This window comes from Anolis sagrei, chromosome 4, assembly GCF_037176765.1.
Source record: "Anolis sagrei isolate rAnoSag1 chromosome 4, rAnoSag1.mat, whole genome shotgun sequence".
Classification (NCBI taxonomy): Eukaryota; Metazoa; Chordata; class Lepidosauria; order Squamata; family Dactyloidae; genus Anolis; species Anolis sagrei.
In genome coordinates, this window is record NC_090024.1 from 121,050,295 (window position 1) to 121,070,194 (window position 19,900).

Here is a 19,900-nt window from a genome sequence, read left to right on the forward strand (position 1 = left end):
CAAAAAAAAAGATCTCTAGTTTGATTTTGGTTTTGCCAATTATGGAAAGAGGCAAAGAATTTTGAAAGGCACTCAATATCCACTATCAATATCAGTGTCTCCCTACTAAGTTTTAATCAAAACTTGTTTTAGTTTTGGCACTTTACTCTAAGAGCTTTTCATGTTTCCTGAGGTTGACCAAGTACCTAAACCAAAGATGTGTGTGGTTGACATATATAAATAAAAAAGATTTATATCCTGAATGGAAAGGCAATTTGAATGCTCAGTTCTGACTAATCAATGATTAATTGTCTAAATTTATGCAGTAATACATCTCTGATGATTATTATCTATATATATAAAAATGCTCTGTGCATAATGAGTACCTTAAAAACAAAAGAACCAATGAACGAAATCACACCAAATTTGGCAACAAAACGTCTCACAACACAAGGAGTGACCATCACTCAAAAAATTATGATTTGTCATTTGGGAGGTGCAGTTGCTGGGATTTATAATTCACCTGTAGGTTCACCTGTAGGTGAACTCAAAGAGCATTCTGAACTCCATCAATGATGGAATTGAACCAAACTTGGCACACAGAACTCCCATGACCAACAGAAAATATTGGAAGGGTTTGGTGGGCATTGACCTTGAGTTTGGGAGTTGTAGTTCACCTACATCCAGAGAGCACTGTGGACTCAAACAATGATGGATCTGGACCAAACTTGGCACAAGCACTCAATATGCCCAAATATGAACACAGATGGAGTTTGGGGAAAATAGACCTTGACATTTGGGAGTTGTAGTCACTGGGATTCACAGTTCACCTACAATCAAAGAGCATACTGAACCCCACGAACGACAGAATCGGGGCAAACTTCCCACACAGAATACCCATGACCCACAGAAAATCCTTAAGTCCATCCAATCCAACTCCCTTCATCAGGGCAAGAAAACGTAATCAAAGTCCTCCTGACAAAGAGGCATCCAGCCATAGATACAGATAGATAGAAATTACATATATTAGAAACCAACACTTTCTTGTTACTTTATTTTCCAGATCATCAATTTATTTATTTATTTATTATTTGCACTTGTTAACCGCCACTCTCAAGCCCGAAGGCGACTCGTGGCGGTGTACAGAACATAGAACACAAAGGACAACAGGTTACAATAAATCTGGACCACAACACACATCTTACTAATACACAGCTACTTAACTAAAAATCCGCTTCGTCTTGTTTAGGGTCATAATCAATCTCGTAGTCATGGTCCATTCCGGTGGTCATTCCAAAAACATAGCACTTAGTTGAAGGCCTTCTCAAAGAGCCAGGTTTTCAGGCCCTTGCGGAAGGCCATGAGGGAAGGCGCCTGTCTGATTTCAGCAGGGAGGGAGTTCCACAGCCGGGGGGCCACCACCGAGAAGGCCCGCTCTCTTGTCCCCGCCAGGCGTGCCTGTGAGGCAGGCGGGACCGAGAGAAGGGCCTCCCCGGATGATCTTAAGGTCCTCGTGGGCTCGTAGGCCGAGATGCGGTTCTCAAGGTATTTTGGGCCGGAACCGTTTAGGGCTTTGTAGGATAACACCAGCACCTTAAATTGGGCCCGGTAGCTAATCGGCAGCCAGTGGAGCTGGAACAACAAGGGCGTTGTGTGCTCCCTGCGTCCCGCTCCGGTTAACAACATGGCTGCCGCACGCTGGACTAGCTGGAGCTTCCGGGCCGTCTTCAAGGGCAGCCCCACGTAGAGAGCGTTGCAGTAGTCGAGGCGGGATGTGACCAAAGCGTGTACCACCGTGGCCAAGTCAGACTTCCCAAGGTACGGGCGCAGCTGGCGCACGAGCCGAAGCTGTGCAAATGCTCCCCTGGTCACCGCCGAAACCTGGGGATCCAGGCTCAGTGATGAGTCCAGGGTCACACCCAAGCTGCGAACCTGTGCCTTCAAGGGGAGTGCGACCCCGTCCAGCACGGGCTGTAACCCTATACCCTGTTCGGCCTTGCGACTGACCAGGAGTACCTCTGTCTTGTCTGGATTTAATTTCAATGCTGTATACATGAAGTTTGTAAGTAAACTGATTGTGTTACTTTTAAAGAAGACTGTTTATTTTGTCTCTAGAGCATGATATAAATGGAAATAAGTTTTAAGGGAGAGTAGATTTTTTTGGGGGGGGGACTAAAGGAACACTTCTGAAACTCTGTCAGAACATGTTGTTTAAATGTAGTGAAATACTGTTGTAAACTGTGTTGGTGTAGCAATGTAATGCAAGAGTTAAATGTATAGAGCTGTGATGTCTTGCTAGAGTGTAATTTTGGAAACTTCTGGTGACAGAGAAGGATGCCACCATGAGATCTGATAAGCTAGGAATGCATGTTGCTTCCAGCGATGTATTCCAAATTGAACTGACATATTTTACTCTGCTCCTGTATATAGTTTTTAGTGCAGATTGTAATAAAAGAAAAGAGCTGACTGAGGTAGCACGTTTCATTATTTGCTTTTTGTGCCTTTGAGCAGATGCTCAAGAGGTCCATAAATCAACACACTCTGCTGAATATATGTTTTTGTGCATTGCCATGCCTTTGTCCCTAACAGTTCAAAGACACACCTAGGTACATCAGTTTAATAGCTGAGAGACCTAGTTGCCTTGCATGAATGCTGGTGAGCATCATTTTTCAAAAGCTTGTGACTTCTAACAAGATCATGCCTTTTCTGTGACCAGTGGTTTTCCCAAAGGTTATGAATCCCATTTCCCAAATGGTTATGGAGAGTCACATATTCCAAAAGCTATGGTACCCAGAGCCTTCCCACTTCTATTTCCCTGGTCTAATTGTGGATTTTGGATGTGTAGCTAGCCCCCATCCCTCATTCACTATGTATATGCAAATACAGGTATTTTTAAAGAAAAAAATCTGAAATCTAAAAAACCTTTGGTTCCTGTATTTCAGATAAGTTTTAAGTTTATCCTCCATGACTCAAAAGCAAAAAAGCTCAATCCCTTTTATCTTTTCAGTAACCATATAAAGATGGGTTGGATTGGGAGAAAGCCAGCAGAGTCTCTCAATAAATGAAAGCATCAGCATAGGATTCCACAAATCAACCATGACACCAACAATGTCTTTTTTTTTTCTTTTTGGAAAGGGGAAAATATTCCACACATATCAACTGCCTCATATTTAAAAATAACATGTTTAAACGGTGATGCTTAAATCTCACAGAATTTGGAATTAACTGGTTACACAGATTCACAATTAATTACTTTATCCCGGAACTACAATGTATATGTATTACACTATATATGCAACTTAACAAGGGATGATTTCAGATCTTTTAAAATGAAAATGCAAGTATATGGGAACTAACTGCTATTGGAAACTTAGAAGTATATAATAGGGCTGGCTGGTTTCGTTTCGTAATTTCGTAATTCGTTAAAAATTCCTTTTTTTATATAACGAAGCGATTTTGAACCATTCAGGAGCATCTAAAAAACGAAACGAATTTTTCAATTCGTTTCGTAATTGCTTCGTATTCGTTTCGAAATCATTTCGAAATCGTTTCGTTATTATTTCCGCATGTCTGGGGCAAGTTTTATAGCTGTTGTTTGTTTAATCAGTGAAAAAAAAATATAAATATCACACCAACAGTCAACAACAGAGGGAGAGGGAAGCTTCAAAAGTTCCCCCTGTCCCATATGGAGGTTTTTTAGCATATTGCGCGGTCACGTCCGCCATTAACGAATCGATTTGTATTCGTTTCGATATCGTTTCGTAATTGTTTTGTAATTTACGAAATTTCGTAAATATCGAACTTTTTTAAAGAAAAATTTCGAATTCTTTTAAATATCGAAACGCAAAAAACCCCAAAAAACGAATCGAGTTTAGAAACAAATTTTTCCGTGGTTGCCCAGCCCTAGTATATAACTGAATGGGAATAATGTAAACTAGTCTTTGTAATGTGGAATTATTTGGGGAAAGAGCTGTTTTTGCGATTGCTATAGGCTTTAAGATATGATGAATAGAGAATACAAAAGGAAGAGGAATGGAAGTCAATAGTTTACCCCACTCTTGCTCCCCCCTCCTTTATCTTCATTTTAGTTTTATGTTTAGTTATTAGCTGGTTTCATTTTGTATATACTGGAAAATCTCAATATTTTTTTTTAAAAAAGGAAAAGTATATAACTGTAATTCATTGATCTATAAATGTAACTTTTCACATTCTGCGATGCACACTTTTCAAGGCTCTACAGTGTAGTGAGTAGAAAATTACATCAAACACTGCCTTACCATCATACTATTTTTAATCCACTTTCTCTCTGGAATAGGGTTCCCTGCCAGCAGCATACATGACAATGTAAGCTGTTGACCTTCAATTACATTAGCTGCCGCTGGGCCCATTCCAATCAGGGGTGCAACTGTATCAAAAAAAAAAGGAAACGTGCAAAACGTTAATATGGAAATTATTCATGTTCCAAATAAAACTGTAAAGGAACTACTCTCAGCTACAAAGCACACATTACATCTAGGCTCAACAAGATTCTTTTTATAACACGTATTTCAAAATTAGCTACTTTATTGGGACTATTCTAGATTACAAACAATTCGTTGTTCCTATGATGTTGAAATATTGTTGAAATATTGAATTTTAAAATAATGCATATGCAATACCTTCTATTATTACTTTAAATATAATGAAACTAATGAAACTAATGAAAATGAATGCTCATTTGAGTGCTTTGCATTCAATTATTCCATGTTATGAATTATTTTATTTATTTATTTATTTAACTTGTATACCGCTACTCCCAATTTGGCTTGGAGCGGTTTACACAAGCAGATTAAAACAATACAATTAGCTTTAAAAATAACAGTAACAAACAATAGGTGGCGAGATCAGGCATAGTCCGGGTTGTTCACCCGTCAAAAGCTTGCCAGAAAAGAAAGGTTTTACAGGCTTTCTGAAAAGCAAGTATGTCTCGGATGGTTCGAGTTTCAACTGGCAAGGCATTCCATAAATAAGGGGCCACGATCGAGAAAGCTCTATGCCTAGTAGATGACAAATGATAAGTCAAGATGTTGGGGACTGCAAGCAAATTTTGGTCTTCGTACCGGAGTAATTTCTGGGGTTGGTAGGGGGATAAGCAGGCCCTCAGGTACGCCGGCCCCAGACCATGTAAGGCCTTGTAAAATTACACTTGTAAACATTCTGATATAGTGTTTTTATATGGTATTTTTGTTTTCAAAAAATCTTTGTATCTTAGGTATGCTATATGTTACATTGGCAGTTAAGTGTTCATTAACTATTGCCACTGTTTTTTTAAGCAGGAAAAAAAATATAATTAACTAACAATTATTACATTAATAGCAACAGTGCTATGAATTTTGAAGAGGCATCAATAGAAGGGGAAAGGGAAAATGTGCCAAGAGGAAGGCATGTTCAAGCAAATCCTTGTTGGGACCGCCTTCCATATGGAAAAGACCATGTGGATCCAGAAAAGGTATCTACCGTAATTTATAGACCCTCTGCTAAGACTCTATCCTGGGAAGACAATCATCCTCGGTCACGAGTGATCACCTATGATATGATGACATTAATGTTTGATTTCCCAATAGCTTATCTACTAAGGAGCAAACTAGATATGAGTTGAATGTAAATATAAATTTTGTACACATAGCATTATTCACACACCCTGTTCTTCAACCTGTGATGGCGAAGATCAATGGAAAACACTTTATTTCAAATTTGGGTACAGTGCTGGGGTCAGATTGATGCAGATTGTCTAAATACCCAAAAGGTATCAAATCCCATCTAATCTTGGAAGCTAAGCAGTATCAGCTTGGTAACTGTTTGGATGTTAGGCTGCCAGAGAATACTAGTTATTGTAGGCTGTAGTTTAGAGGAAGGAGCTAATAAAGGCACCTTGAGTGCCTTGCTTAAGAAAACCCTATGAAATTCATGGGGTCACCATATCCGAATGGGCGACTTAAAAGCACACACATAAACAAGTTAAGTGCTACAAATCCCACCAGGCCCGTAGCCAGGATTTTGTTCCGGGGGGGGGGGGGGGCTAAAAAATTTTCAGGGGGGGTTCGGGGGGGCTGAGTTTCGGGGGGGCTGAGTCTGAGTGAAAGAGGGTCTAGCCTAGCAAACCTTTTGTATTATTACCCCAATACCCCCATGCATATGGGATATATTGAATATGGTGATCAGATCATGATATGAATAAACATAACAGTTTAAATAATGCACCAGTAAGGCCTTTTCGCAAACCACCATGAGAATTTCGAGGGGGGGCTGAAGCCCCTCAAGCCCCCCCCCCCCTGGCTACATGCCTGAATCCCACATTATCAGTTCATTACCCAGTCCTGTCACTGTAAGCGTAGCCTGCCGTGATACAATCTTCCCAAACTGGTTTTCAGCTTCACAGATATAGATTCCTTCATCATTAACCCATAAATCTAAAAGTAGACAAAAGTGTTGTTTTTAAAAGAAAGAATGAATGCTTAGCTTCATAAGAAAAACAAAGAATTCTCATATAAACATATGAAAAATACAAAGTATAATCCTCATTAATGTAAGTTCTCATGTAATTTAAAATTTCAGTCTTGACATTGTAATAATTGATTATGAAATCAGGCACAATCTATCAGAGCAGTATAGCTAAACAAATCTCATTCAGGTTAATCAATTACACTATGAATTTGAAAAAAAATGTTCCTGGATTGAAAGTTTTAATATTTATTTAATTGCGTGGTACTTACTTTGAAAGTAGTTATACTCCAGAAACTTCATATTTGTGGCTGTTACAAAGTATGTTGAGATATTCATTGAAAAGCTATAGCAAAATATGCTGCAGGATGTCTCACAAAAACAATGTTTTTGCAGTTTAATAAACCTTTTCCACATATTTATGATAGAAACAACTAGGAAATTACATTTATAACCTTGGAACAAAAACGTGTTACATTGTGTTATATACATTCGACATGACTGCTGTTAGGTCATATCCAACACGACACATTCTAAATCTAGAATGTAGTACACGCTATTCATTACATTTCCCCCAAGCATTTGGTATATGCAAAAAGAGCATTTTCTACATACTGTTAATATAGAGGGCGCCTGTTTGGACTTGACTGATGGAACTAATTGAAAAGGGTCTTGCAAAAAGTGGGGTGCCATCCAGCCGTTGCCATTTCACCTTTGGTTCTGGGTAACCCTGAACATGACAAGCCAATGTCACATTTGAACCAATATCTGAGGATTCATCACTAGGTTCTTGTGTGAAAACTGGAGGAGCTGTGAAAAAATACACAGGAAGAGAAATATCAGCTATAGGAATACGGCTTCTATATTTCTTCTAAAATGTCCTTTGAATGATCATCAGTGATCGTTTATAATATGCAAGCACTGGATTGGTGACTCAGTCTGATGCTAATGAATATGCAGGAAAAACCTGGATGACAATCTAGGAAAATTAATTTATTAAACTGTTGGATAATCTTCAGGATGCAAATTATCACTGGACCTAAACCCTTCTGCAAAATAGGAATTGCCAAATCATGTGGCCAAAAAGCCTTTTAAAATTTAAAAACACTCTAAATTCACATTAAAAGTACTAGATAAATGATATATGAAATTTAATAATTTCCCAAGTTTCCCTAACTTTGCTTGTACTTCATATTCACATCCTCACTTCATTTGACTCTAAAATATTAGGAAATTGTATTTGAGTACTTAGGATGTTTTTTCGCTATATTATTCTCCTTCCTTTGTCATTAAGATACTGTTGGAAATAAGTATATATACAATCACAGTTGTTCAGAGAGTTTCATCTATGCTGATGATTGTGCCATTACCCCGCTCAAGCAGGGAGCTTTGAGATGGTTGAACAGAAGCTCTCCGAAGCTCTAGGTGCTCTTACTGCCTATTACAGGGAAAACCAGCTGATCCCCAACCCATCTAAAACACAGACATGTGCTTTTTACCTCAAGAACAGACAAACATCCCAAGCTCTGAGGATTACTTGGGAAGGAATCCCACTGGAACATTGCAGCGCACCCAAATATCTGGGAGTCACTCTGGACCGTGCCCTGACCTACAAGAAGCACTGCCAGAATATCAACCAAAAAGTGGACACTAGAAATAATATCATACAAAAGCTGACTGGCACAACCTGGGGATCACAACCAGACACAGTGAAGACATCTGCCCTTGTGCTATGCTACTCTGCTGCTGAGTATGCATGCGCAGTGTAGAACACATCTCACCACGCTAAAACAGTAGATGAGGCTCTTAATGAGACATGCCGCATTATCACGGGGTGTCTGCGCCCTACACCACTGGAGAAATTACACTGTTTAGCCAGTATTGCACCACCTGACATCTGCTGGGAAGTAGCAACCAATAGGGAAAGGACCAAGGCAGAGACATCTCCAGCTCATCCCCTGTTTGGATATCAACCAGCACGTCAATGACGTAAATCAAGAAATAGTTTTCTAAGATCTACAGAGACACTTGCTGGAACACTTCAGCAAGCAAGAGTCCAAAAGTGGTAGGCTCAAACCCAGAACCTCAATCAATGGCTGATATCAAATGAGAGACTCTCTCCTGGGCACACAGAAAACTGGGCAACTTGGAAGGCGCTAAACGGACTGCGCTCTGGCACTATGAGATGCAGAGCCAACCTTAAGAAATGGGGCTACAAAGTGGAATCCACGACATGCGAGTGTGGAGAAGAGTAAACTACAGACCATCTGCTGCAATGCTACCTGAGCCCTGCCACATGCACATTGGAGGACCTCCTTGCGGCCACACCAGAGGCACTCCAAGTGGCCAGCTACTGGTCAAAGGACATTTAATCAACTACCAAGCTTGCAAACTTTGTGTTTTGTTTGTTTATTTGTTTGTTAAAAAATGCAATGCAACTGTCTGGTCTGCCCCTGACACGATAAATAAAAAAGTTGTTCAAGGAATTCTGTGCCACTATGGATAAAAGAGGTAATTAGCAATCTTCATCTTGTGTTGTTTGAGGATGTCTTGCCCTACACTAGACCTCTCAGGGCTGAACTCACTTCCTCCCATATATCTATTATACCTTCTCTTTCTTTCTCTCTTAGTCATGTAGCCAGTAGGCCTGGGTAACAACAGAAAAATTTGTTTCTAAAATCGATTTGTATTTGGGGGGGTTTTTTGTTTCGATATTTAAAATAATTACAAAATTTTCCTTTTAAAAAGTTCGATATTTACGAAATTTCGTAAATGGTAAAAAATTAACGAATCGATTTCCGAAACAATAACGAATCGATTCGTTAATGGCAGACGCGACCGCGAAATACGCTAAAAAACCTCCAAAACCTTCTGAAGCTTCCCTCTCCCTCTGTTCTTGACTGTTGGTGTGATATTATAATTTTTTTTCACTAATTAAACCATAAAACTGGCCCAGACATGCGGAAATAATAACGAAACGACCTCAAAACAATAACAAAACGAATACAATATCGAAATACAAAGCATTTACAAAACGTTTTTGAAAATTCGTTTTTTTTAATAATTGCTCCAGAATGGTTTGTTATCGTTTTGTAATTGAAAAAATTAACGAATTATTAACGAATTACGAATTAACGAAACGAAACCGCCCAGCCCTAGTAGCCAGTGCTAGCAAACGTTATCTCCCCTCTGTTCCAGATATGAAGTTGACTCTTGTATTGGTTATTCCACATACCATTTTCTGGCAGCATAGTGTTTTCATTATACACACCCTTTTAAAGTTTCACCTTTCTTTCTGTATTTCATTGTCCCTCTATAGCCTTGGAGATTAGGGCTGGGCGGTTTCGTTCGTTAATTTCGTAATTCGTTATTAATTCGTATTTAAATTAGCTTACGATCTGATATTGAGCCATTTTGGAATAGTGTGAGGAGTTAAATAGATTCGAAACAATTTTTCAACTTATTTCGTAATTGTTTCGTAATTGTTTCGTAATTGTTTCGAAATTGTTTCGAAATTGTTTCGAAATTGTTTCGAAATTGTTTCGTAATTATTTTTGCACGTCTGGTGCAAGTTTTATAGTTGTTGTTTGTTTTATCACACCAACAGTCAACAACATAGGGAGAGGGAAGCTTCAGAAGTTCCCCCTGTCACATTTGGAGGTTTTTTCAGCATATTTTTAGCATATTTGGAGGGTTTTTTAGCATATTACGCAATCGCGTCCGCCATTAACAAATCGATTCGAAATTTACGAAATTTCATATATTTTGAAATTTTTAAAAGGAAAATTTCAGAATTCTTTAAAGAAACGAAACGTGATGGACCCCTTAAAAATGAATAGAGTTTATAAACAAATTTTTCCGTGGTTACCCAGCCCTATTGGAGATCAGATAACATAAAAACAGAAGGAACCCCTCCCATCTTATTGTGGGCAACTATTTTCCACTTGTACACAAATCACTAGGATTTCAGACAGTGTATAAAATATAAAAATTGCCCCCCCCCCTCATAAATCTATTATACTGGGTCCAAGTCTGGGCACCACAATTTAAGGGAGATGTTGATAAGCTGGAATGTGTTCAGAGAAGGGCGACTAAAATGATCAAGATTCTGGAGAACAAGCCCTATGAGGAGCGACTGAAAGAGCTGGGCATCTTTAGCCTGCAGAAGAGAAGGCTGGGAGGAGACATGATAGCCATGTATAAATATGTGAGGGAAAGTCATAGGGACGATGGAGCAGGCTTGTTTTTTGTTGCCCTGGAAATTGGACAATGACTTCAAACTACAGGAAAGGAGATTGTGCCTGAACATTAGGAAGAACTTTCAGACTGTGAGAGCTGTTCAGCATTGTAATGCTCTGCCCTGGAATGTGGTGGAGGCTCTTTCTTTGGAGGCTTTTAAACAGAGACTGGATGGCTATCTGTCAAAGATACTTTGAATGAGATTTTCCAGCTTCTTGGCAGGGGATTACACTGAATGGCCCATAAGGTCTTATCCAATTCTATGATTCTACTTACAACCAACATCCAGAGTTATTTTGCCAGATGCACTTCCTGCAATATTGGCTGCAACACACATATAGTCGCCTGCATCCAGATCTTGTGTCTCCTGGATCTTCAGAAGACCTCGATGGATATCAATAATAAGAAATGCTGTCGCCCGCAACTCTAAGTCACCTAGATCCAGGCAAGAGATAATGAAAATGAATAACTGTTTTTGTAAAAAAAAAAAAATGACCACTTCAGGAAAAAATTGATTTTTTTTATTATAGATTTATCAATCAAAATATATAAGTATACATCCTTTCCCCTTTCTACAATATCTTGGGCAGGGGAGTGTGCCATATTTTAAACAAATAAAAGAAGAAAATCACACACACCTCAAGCAAACATCTTATCAGTTTTCCCCAATTACAACTTATACTACATATATCTGTACTAGACATCTTTTATCTACTTATACATATTTTATTTCATTTTTCTTTTTAATAACAGGGAAACCCAGCCTTTTATATTGCAGTGCTCACTAATCCCTCGTACAGGAGAGCCTACACGCTGGCTAGATTTAATATTATGCCATCTACACTCCATAAAGGAAGACTCAACAGTCTACCGAGCAATAAAAGGCTTTGTCCCTGTAGCAGAAGACAGCTGAATTCCATCCCGCATATTTTTCTGCACTTTACCAAGAACTAAGTTCTAGCTTACTACTGCAAGTTATTGATTCTTTGAAAAACCATACCAACCCAGACAAGATAATATGCTTTGAAACTGCCAAGATTTTAATCATTGCCTTTCAGTGGCAAGGTACTTTGAATGAGATTTTCCTGCTTCTTGGCAGGGGATTACACTGAATGGCCCATAAGGTCTCTTCCAATTCTATGATTCTACTTACAACCAACATCCAGAGTTATTTTGCCAGATGCACTTCCTGCAATATTGGCTGCAACACACATATGAATGAAGTCTGTAAACTGAATGTGTAGCAAATGTGAAGTTAACTTTTTTATAATTTATACTGTATATTATACTGTATTAGGTTCTTGTGGGGTTTTTTTCGGGCTATAGAGCCATGTTCTAGAGGCATTTCTCTTGACGTTTTGCCTGCATCTATGGCAAGCATCCTCAGAGGTAGTGAGGTCTGTTGGAATTAGGACAATGGGTTTATATATCTGTGGAATGGCTGGGGTGGGGAAAGGAGCTCTTCCCTGCTGCAGTTAGGTGTGAATGTTTCAGCTGATCACCTTCATTAGCATTTGAAGGCCTGCCTGAGCCTGGGAAAATCTCTTGCTGGGAGGTGTTAATCTGTGCCTGGTTGTTTCCTCTCTGTTGTTTTGCTGTTGTAATTTTAGAGTTTTTTTAATACTGGTAGCCAGATTTTGTTCATTTTCATGGTCTCTTCCTTTCTGTTGAAATTGTCCACATGCTTGTGGATTTCAATGGCTTCTCTGTGTAGTCTGACATGGTGGTTGTTGGTGTGGTCCAGCATTTCTGTGTTCTCAAATAATATGCCGTGTCCAGGCTGGTTCATCAGGTGCTCTGCTATGGCTGACTTCTCTGGTTGAAGTAGTCTGCAGTGCCTTTCATGTTCCTTGATGCATGTCTGGGCAATGCTGCGTTTGGTGGTCCCTATGTAGACTTGTCCACAGCTGCATGGTATACGGTAGACTCCTGCAGAGGTGAGAGGATCCCTCTTGTCCTTTGCTGAACGAAGCATTTGTTGGATTTTCTTGGTGGGTTTGTAGATTGTTTGTATGTTGTGTTTCCTCATCAGCTTCCCTATGCGGTCAGTGGTTCCCTTGATGTATAGAGGGAACACTTTTCCTCTGGGTGGATCTTCATCTTTACTCTCATGGTTTGTTCTTGGTCTTGCAGCTCTTCTGATGTCTGAGGTGGAGTATCCATTGGCCTGGAGAGCCCAGTTGAGGTGGTTCAGTTCATCTTGGAGGAGGTGGGGTTCGCAGATTCTTTTTGCACGGTCTGCCAAGGCTTTAATGGTGCTTCTTTTTTGACTTGGGTGATGGTTGGAGTTTTTATGTAGATATCTATCTGTGTGTGTGGCTTTTCTGTAGACGGTGTGACCCAATTGTTGATCTGGTTTGCGGATGACTAGGACATCTAGAAAAGGCAGTCTTCCTTCATTTTCTTTTTCTATGGTGAACTGGATGTTTGGGTGGATGCTGTTAAGATGGTCCAGGAACCTGTTGAGTTCTTCTTCTGTATTATACTGTATTGTTATATATGTCAATAAAGGCCTATTGATTGGAATTATTATTATTATTATTATTATTATTATTATTATTATTATTCCTTTTTTCCTCTCCCCACCTCCAGTCCTTATTTTGTGCCACATTCACCAGGTCCAACCAACTCATCTTGTTTCACAAGTCCAAAATGTTGCCGACTTGTATCCCTTTCCCTCATTAAAAATATAATCAATAAAGAGTCCTCTAGCTAATCCTTTCATTGTATCCCATACTATTGTGACAGGACATTGATTATTATTATTTATCTCCCAAGTTTCCTTTAATTCTTTTAATATTTTCCCTGTTGCTTTTTATCTTCTAATACTCTATTATTAATTCTCCATCTTTTAGCTAATCTATAATTTTTATTTGTATTATGATACTAATTTATGCATAGTCTAAGGTTTTTATAATTTCTATTTCTAATATAGAAAAATTGATTTAATTCATTTTTCGGTTAGCAAAGTGGTACTACTTATACATTTCCTGAGGGACTACCCGTTCACTGAGTACAAGGCATGCTGCATATGCAGGATGCTATGCCAGGATTTATTTCCTATAACATCTGCTCTGCAATATGTAACACAGGATTGACTTCAGCAATTACATTTGAACTTTAGCCAACCCACACAGATAATAGATAGTTCCATCCATGCTTGGTAAATAAACTTTACTTCTATTCATAAGACACCTTTTTCACAATAAGATGCCCTATCCAAATTTGTAACATCCTTTTTAGGCTATCCACAAATACTCAAATTATACTACATGGATGAAATGATTAAGTTAGCTAAGACCTACAATCAGATAAGAAAATAGGATCACATGGCTGATAGAATTGTAAAAAAAAAATCATTCTATGAGATTAAATGATGCTAATGATGCAAAGATATTTAAGGAAGTTACCTTTAAACCATTTAATCTGTGGAACTGGGACACCAGTGCTTTTGCATTCCATCACAGTAGTGTCTCCAAGAGCAACCAGAAGTTCACTTTGGACTACTTTCAATGTAGGGACCTCTACAAAAGGTCAAGAGAAATTAGATTAAAATATAACTTTCTAGTAAAAAGTAAAGTTAAAGGTTTTCCCCTGACATTAAGTCCAGTCATGTCCAACTCTGGGGGTTGGTGCTCATCTCCATTTCTAAGAGCCGCCGCAAACTAGGTTCCTGCGGGAGAAAACCTTGCTAGCTCGTCCCTGACGTCATGAGCCTGCGCCTCTCGCCCCGCCCCTTTCTCCGCCCCTTTCTCTTTGCCAGCGTGGTTTTTCCTTTGCTAGGGCAGCATTGCCCGCATTTTCTCTCAGTTGAATTCTGCCAACTGAGAGAGTACGCTGGCAATGCTGCCCTAGCAAAGGAAAAACCACTCTCGCACTGAGAAAGGGGCGGAGAAAGGGGCGGGGCGAGAGGTGGAGTCTTGTGACGTCAGGGACGTGCTAGCAAGGTTTTCTCCCGCAGGAACCTAGTTTGCGATGGGTCTTAGCCAAAGAGCTGCCATTGTCCATAGACACCTCCAAGGTTATGTGACCGATGTGACTACATGGAGTGCCGTTACCTTCCTGCTGGAATGGTACCAATTGATCTACTCACACCAAGGCAGTGACATCTCCAGCCCCTCCCCCCCCCCCCGGTTTGGATATCAGCCAGCACACCAACGACTTAAATCAAGAAATACTTTTCTAAGATCTACAGAGACATTTGAGGGAACACCTCAGCAAGCGAGAGTCCAAAAGTGGCAGGCTAAAACCTCAAGCCATGGCTGATACCAAATGGGAGACTCCCCCCTGGGCACACAGAAGACTGGGCAACTTGGAAGGCACTGAACAGACTGTGCTCTGGCACCACAAGATGCAGAGCCAAACTTTAAGAAATGGGACCACAAAGTGGAGTCCACGACATGTGAGTGTGGAGAAGAGCAAACCACAAACCACCTATTACAATGCAGTCTGAACCCTGCCACATGCACAATGGAGGACCTTATAGCAACACTGGAGGCACTCCAAGTGGCCAGCTACTGGTCAAAGGACATTTAGCATAATGCCAAGTTTTTAAAACTTTGTGTTTTTAAAATACATTACAACTGTACCCTCTGTTCACTTGTGATAAGATAAAATAAAAAAAAATCTCCAGATTCTGCCCTCAATATAAACACGGGGTTGACTTATACATAAGTATATACAGCAATTATAATTATCCACAATTTCAGTGGGAAATGTACAATCCTCGGGCCTAAGTCCAATGGCTTGTCCCAACTAGAGTTGACCTGCTGAATCAGTTGGCAAGTCAACACTCATGCAAACCTCATTATAGGACTAGCAATTGTACTAGTACATCTGTGTCTTATTTGTTCTATCAGTACATTCCATTTCTTGTGATACTTGCCAATATATGTGAGGATAGCTGTGTCTTTTGCTGTTCCAGCAGCATTACTAGCTAAACAGCCATAGAATCCTGCATCTTTAGGAACTGCATTTTTTATAATTAAAGTGCCCTCAGGAGTTAATCTGTACCTGTAAAAGGAAAAGACAATGTGGGGAAAACAATTACTGTGACAGTCTTATTGTTATTGTTGAAAACATCAAATGTTAGAACAGAAACGCTTTCATACTACACAATTATAACTCTATGATGCCACTAATATGGTCATTCCTGTCTGGCAACGCTAAGCCCAACCTGCTATGGGGTTTTCTTGGCAAGATCGACTCAGAGGAATTTGGAATGTGGGTAACCAATTTCCTTGAAACTGAGAGCCATTGTGGTTATTGGCCATGCTGGCTGGAGATTCTGGAAGATTCAGATCCAAAAGAGAGAATCCTCCAAGTTCTGACTCTATGCCTTTTTTGGGCTACCACACTGGCAAAGACACTGGAGGAAATATTAAAAACATAAAGCCTTGGGACCCATCTGTAGCCCTTTCCCAACTGAACACTCCCCACTCTTGCTCCATCACCCAAGGGAACCTAATTCAATTGTATTTAGTTAAGCAATATTGCCACTGTTCCTTGCTAGGCATACACTGGAACTCTGTAATAGCCTCAGTTTGTTCAATCTCACAACAGACATAGATAGCCAAATAATTTTTAGCCAAGGACAACACAGCCCAACAAAACAAAAATTCTTGTGTTTTGGTTTTAAGGCTCATTCCTGGGATTATACACGATGCTGATTCAGAAAATTGCATTGGATAGACCACATCAGCTGTAGTTTCTTAGATTTGATTATCATTTTCTATGAGGGAGCAGATGAAGACTGGTACATGGATCAGTATCTCAAAAACTAGAGCTGATAGGGGAAAACTGGTGCAATTATTGGAATAGTTGGTCAAATACACTCAGAAATAAGGCTAACATTTGTGGCACCAAAATGTGTGTTGGCCAGTGCAATTGATGCATTTTTTTCTCTGAAAGAAAACATGGATCAAGAGCATTGCGAGAGGTTTAAATATTAGGCCTGGGTAACAACGGAAAAATTTGTTTCTAAAATCGATTTGTATTTGGGGGTTTTTTTTGTTTCGATATTTAAAATAATTACAAAATTTTCCCTTAAAAAAGTTCGATATTTACAAAATTTCGTAAATGTGAAAAAAATTACAAAACATTAACGAATCGATTTCCGAAACAATAACGAATCGATTCGTTAATGGCGGACGCGACCGTGAAATACGCTAAAAAACCTCCAAAAACTTCTGAAGCTTCCCTCTCCCTCTGTTGTTGACTGTTGGTGTGATATTATAATTTTTTTTCACTAATTAAACAAAAAACTTGCCCCAGACATGCGGAAATAATAACGAAACGACCTCAGAACAATAACGAAACGAATACAATAACGAAATACGAAGCATTTACAAAACGTGTTTAAAAATTCGTTTTTTAAAAAAATTGCTCCAGAATGGTTCGTTATCGTTTTGTAATTGAAAAAATTAACGAATTATTAATGAATTACGAATTAATGAAACAAAACCGCCCAGCCCTATTAAATATACCTGTGAGAGCCCATAAGAAACATATCATTGTGAGTCCACACTACTGTTGGTTTCGGATACCCGGTAGCAGAACAATGGATGGACACCTCAGATCCTCCAGTAAATGACTGGTTTTGGGTTGAGATGGTAGCTTTGGGTGGTTCTGTTAAATAAAATAACACACTAAGTTATTATGGTTTTCCAAAGTACAATATTACTCAAGAACTTTCTTTATTTGTAGGGGTTTGCTACGTGCCCAACATCATCTTATAGTTAGAAGGTGTACAAATCCAGCAACATTAATAAATCTGAAACAGAACAGTAGACATTGAGGGCTATAACCTCTTTCACAGAAACAGAACTAAGAGGAGAGGAAGGGAGTAGCCTTATATGCAGGGGCGGCTCGTCCATTACGCGAAGTAAGCAGTCGCAGAACACTTTTTTTTGGGCAGGGGCGCAGAGGTGCCTCTGTAAATGCCCCTCGACCACCACTTGAGGAGCACCCCCTTGGCTCACAACAGCCCTAGCAGTCTGGGGGGAGCCTCGGCTTTCTTGCCTCGCTGCCGGGCGATCCTCTTCCCAAAGGGGCCAGGCCCCTGAGCCTCGCCTAGCCCCTCTCGTTCCTGCTCCACCTGGCCACTGGGTGCACGAGCAGAGCCGGCGCTCAATCGTTCTCCGCGTTTGATCCCTTCCCCATGACCGGCTCCCTTTCCCGATCCCCCGGCACTCCACGCACCTCCTCTCCTCTCCCCAATCCGTGGGTGGGCCAAGGGGCGGAGCCGCCATGCCTGGCCCGCTTCGGGTCTGGAGGTGTGTCTGAAGACCCCAGCGTGCGCACCAAAAGTCGCCTCTTCTCCTGACTTTCTCTTCAGCTATTGGGACCAAGAGAGAGAGAGAGAGAGAGAGGGCCCCTCCGGCTGGAGGTATCTCCCACCTCCGCTCCCTCCTTTGTTTTTGCGCCTACCTTCAGGAAAGGTGAGCATCTCCACCTCTCTCTCTCTCTCTCTCTTGGTCCCAATGGCTGAGGAGAAAGTCAGGAGAAGAAGTGACTTTTGGTGCACACGCTGGGGTCTTCAGGCACGCCTCTGGACACAAAGCGGGCCAGGCAAGGGAGCAAGTGCGGCAAGTGCAGTTACTGGGATGTATAGTTCACCTACAATCAATGAGCATTTTGAACTCCACCAATGATGAAATTGAACCAAATATGGCACACAGAACACCCACAATGAACAGAATATATATATCAATGATTGGTTGGGGGGGGGGGGCACCAAAATACTGTTTGCTTACCTTTGAAAATTACCTAGGGCCGCCTCTGCTTATATGTCAAAAACAGATATGTCACTTTTACACTGAACTATGCTATAACCCTTAGATACAGTACTAGGACCTATAAAGGCATGCATTTATTTAAAAGTATCTCACACAACAGGAATACTGAACCACTCTTTCCATCTTGAGATTCACTTGAGATTCCACACAGGAATTAGTTGGTACTAATGCCAAAACAAACAAATCACAGGAAGAATTGTCTTCCCTAATACTCAAATGACTTTTCCTTTGAGAGTTTAAACAATGTGCCTGGGAGTATCAATTTCCCCTCATTCATCACCAGATTAAAAGAAAAGCCAGCTTTTCTCACTAACAGGCACATTGGCAAGATGAGATGTCAAAACCTTTGATGTGTAGCTGCACAATCTTGCTTCCAGTTTTTTTTTTATAGACTAGCAGGTCCAATAAAGTATACATCTTCCTACACTCTATGTTTCTCACCCAGTGAGGCTAACTTGGCTAATAACAATCCTATCTCCTATGAAACATGACATCATTGTATTTATTTCATAGAAGACAGCCAGAGACTGAAAACCAGAACTCACCAGATTTAGGGAATGGATTTGGCCTGTGGGTCATATGCATGTCCCAGACTATTTTTTCAGCCCCTAAAGTTCATTCCAGCCCCCCCCCCCCCAAAGTTATTTTTTGCATGATTTTAAGGTCATTTTTCTCAAAAGCAGAAGGTTGGGGGGAATTGGTCCACAATCACCACACACATTCCATCCATGAAAAGGGGTAAGATGAACTTTGCTTTCTAAAGCCACAGACTAAAAGATGCTCCATGTTCTAATAATAGAATTGCAAGTTATGCAAATAAGAATTCACCAATGGCAATGAAAGTAGGCTTTCCACACTCCGCAAACTCATTCTGAGAGCAAATGGAACTCACCTCAAGAACTTCCATGCCTATAAAGCAGATGAATATTTCAGGGAAATAAAAAAATCACAAAAGAAAAAGATGCAGAATTATAAAAAAATATGTAAAAATATGATTTAGTTTAAAGGGGAAATGCATAAATAAATATCTGAAATAAAACAAGAATAGAAGGAAATTTGGAGAAACACAATGAAAATAAGGCTGTAACATTTTTATATCCTTCTGTACAAGTGAGCATTTAGATCAGGGGTCCTCAAACTAAGGCCCGGGGGCCGGATGCGGTCCTCCAAGGTCATTTACCTGGCCCTCACTCAGGGTCAACCTAAGTATGAAATTACTTGAAAGCACACAATAACAACAACAATCCTATCTCAACGGACAAAAACATACCCACACTTTCCATATAGTAGGTTTATATTTGTTAAAATAGTTCTTAATTTTAATTATTGTATTGTTTTTAAATGTTTTTGCACTATAAATAAGATATATGCAGTGTGAATAGGAATTCATTTGTATTTTTTCGAAT

The 19,900-nt window shown here is 39.9% G+C and overlaps 1 protein-coding gene across 2 annotated transcripts in view; it reads right to left on the minus strand.

The window, feature by feature from the left end:
• Nucleotides 1-19,900, minus strand: part of HMCN1 (hemicentin 1) — a 379,978-nt gene that overhangs the window by 243,472 nt on the left and 116,606 nt on the right. For both annotated transcript variants that reach the window (XM_067467610.1, XM_060774510.2), the window contains exons 12-18: nt 17,184-17,325; nt 15,584-15,711; nt 14,109-14,222; nt 10,975-11,133; nt 7,075-7,269; nt 6,330-6,428; nt 4,257-4,384 (exon numbers count right to left, since the gene is read on the minus strand). In XM_067467610.1, the coding sequence (XP_067323711.1) occupies nt 4,257-4,384; nt 6,330-6,428; nt 7,075-7,269; nt 10,975-11,133; nt 14,109-14,222; nt 15,584-15,711; nt 17,184-17,325 (965 nt within the window). The remainder of the gene's footprint in view (nt 1-4,256; nt 4,385-6,329; nt 6,429-7,074; nt 7,270-10,974; nt 11,134-14,108; nt 14,223-15,583; nt 15,712-17,183; nt 17,326-19,900) is intronic.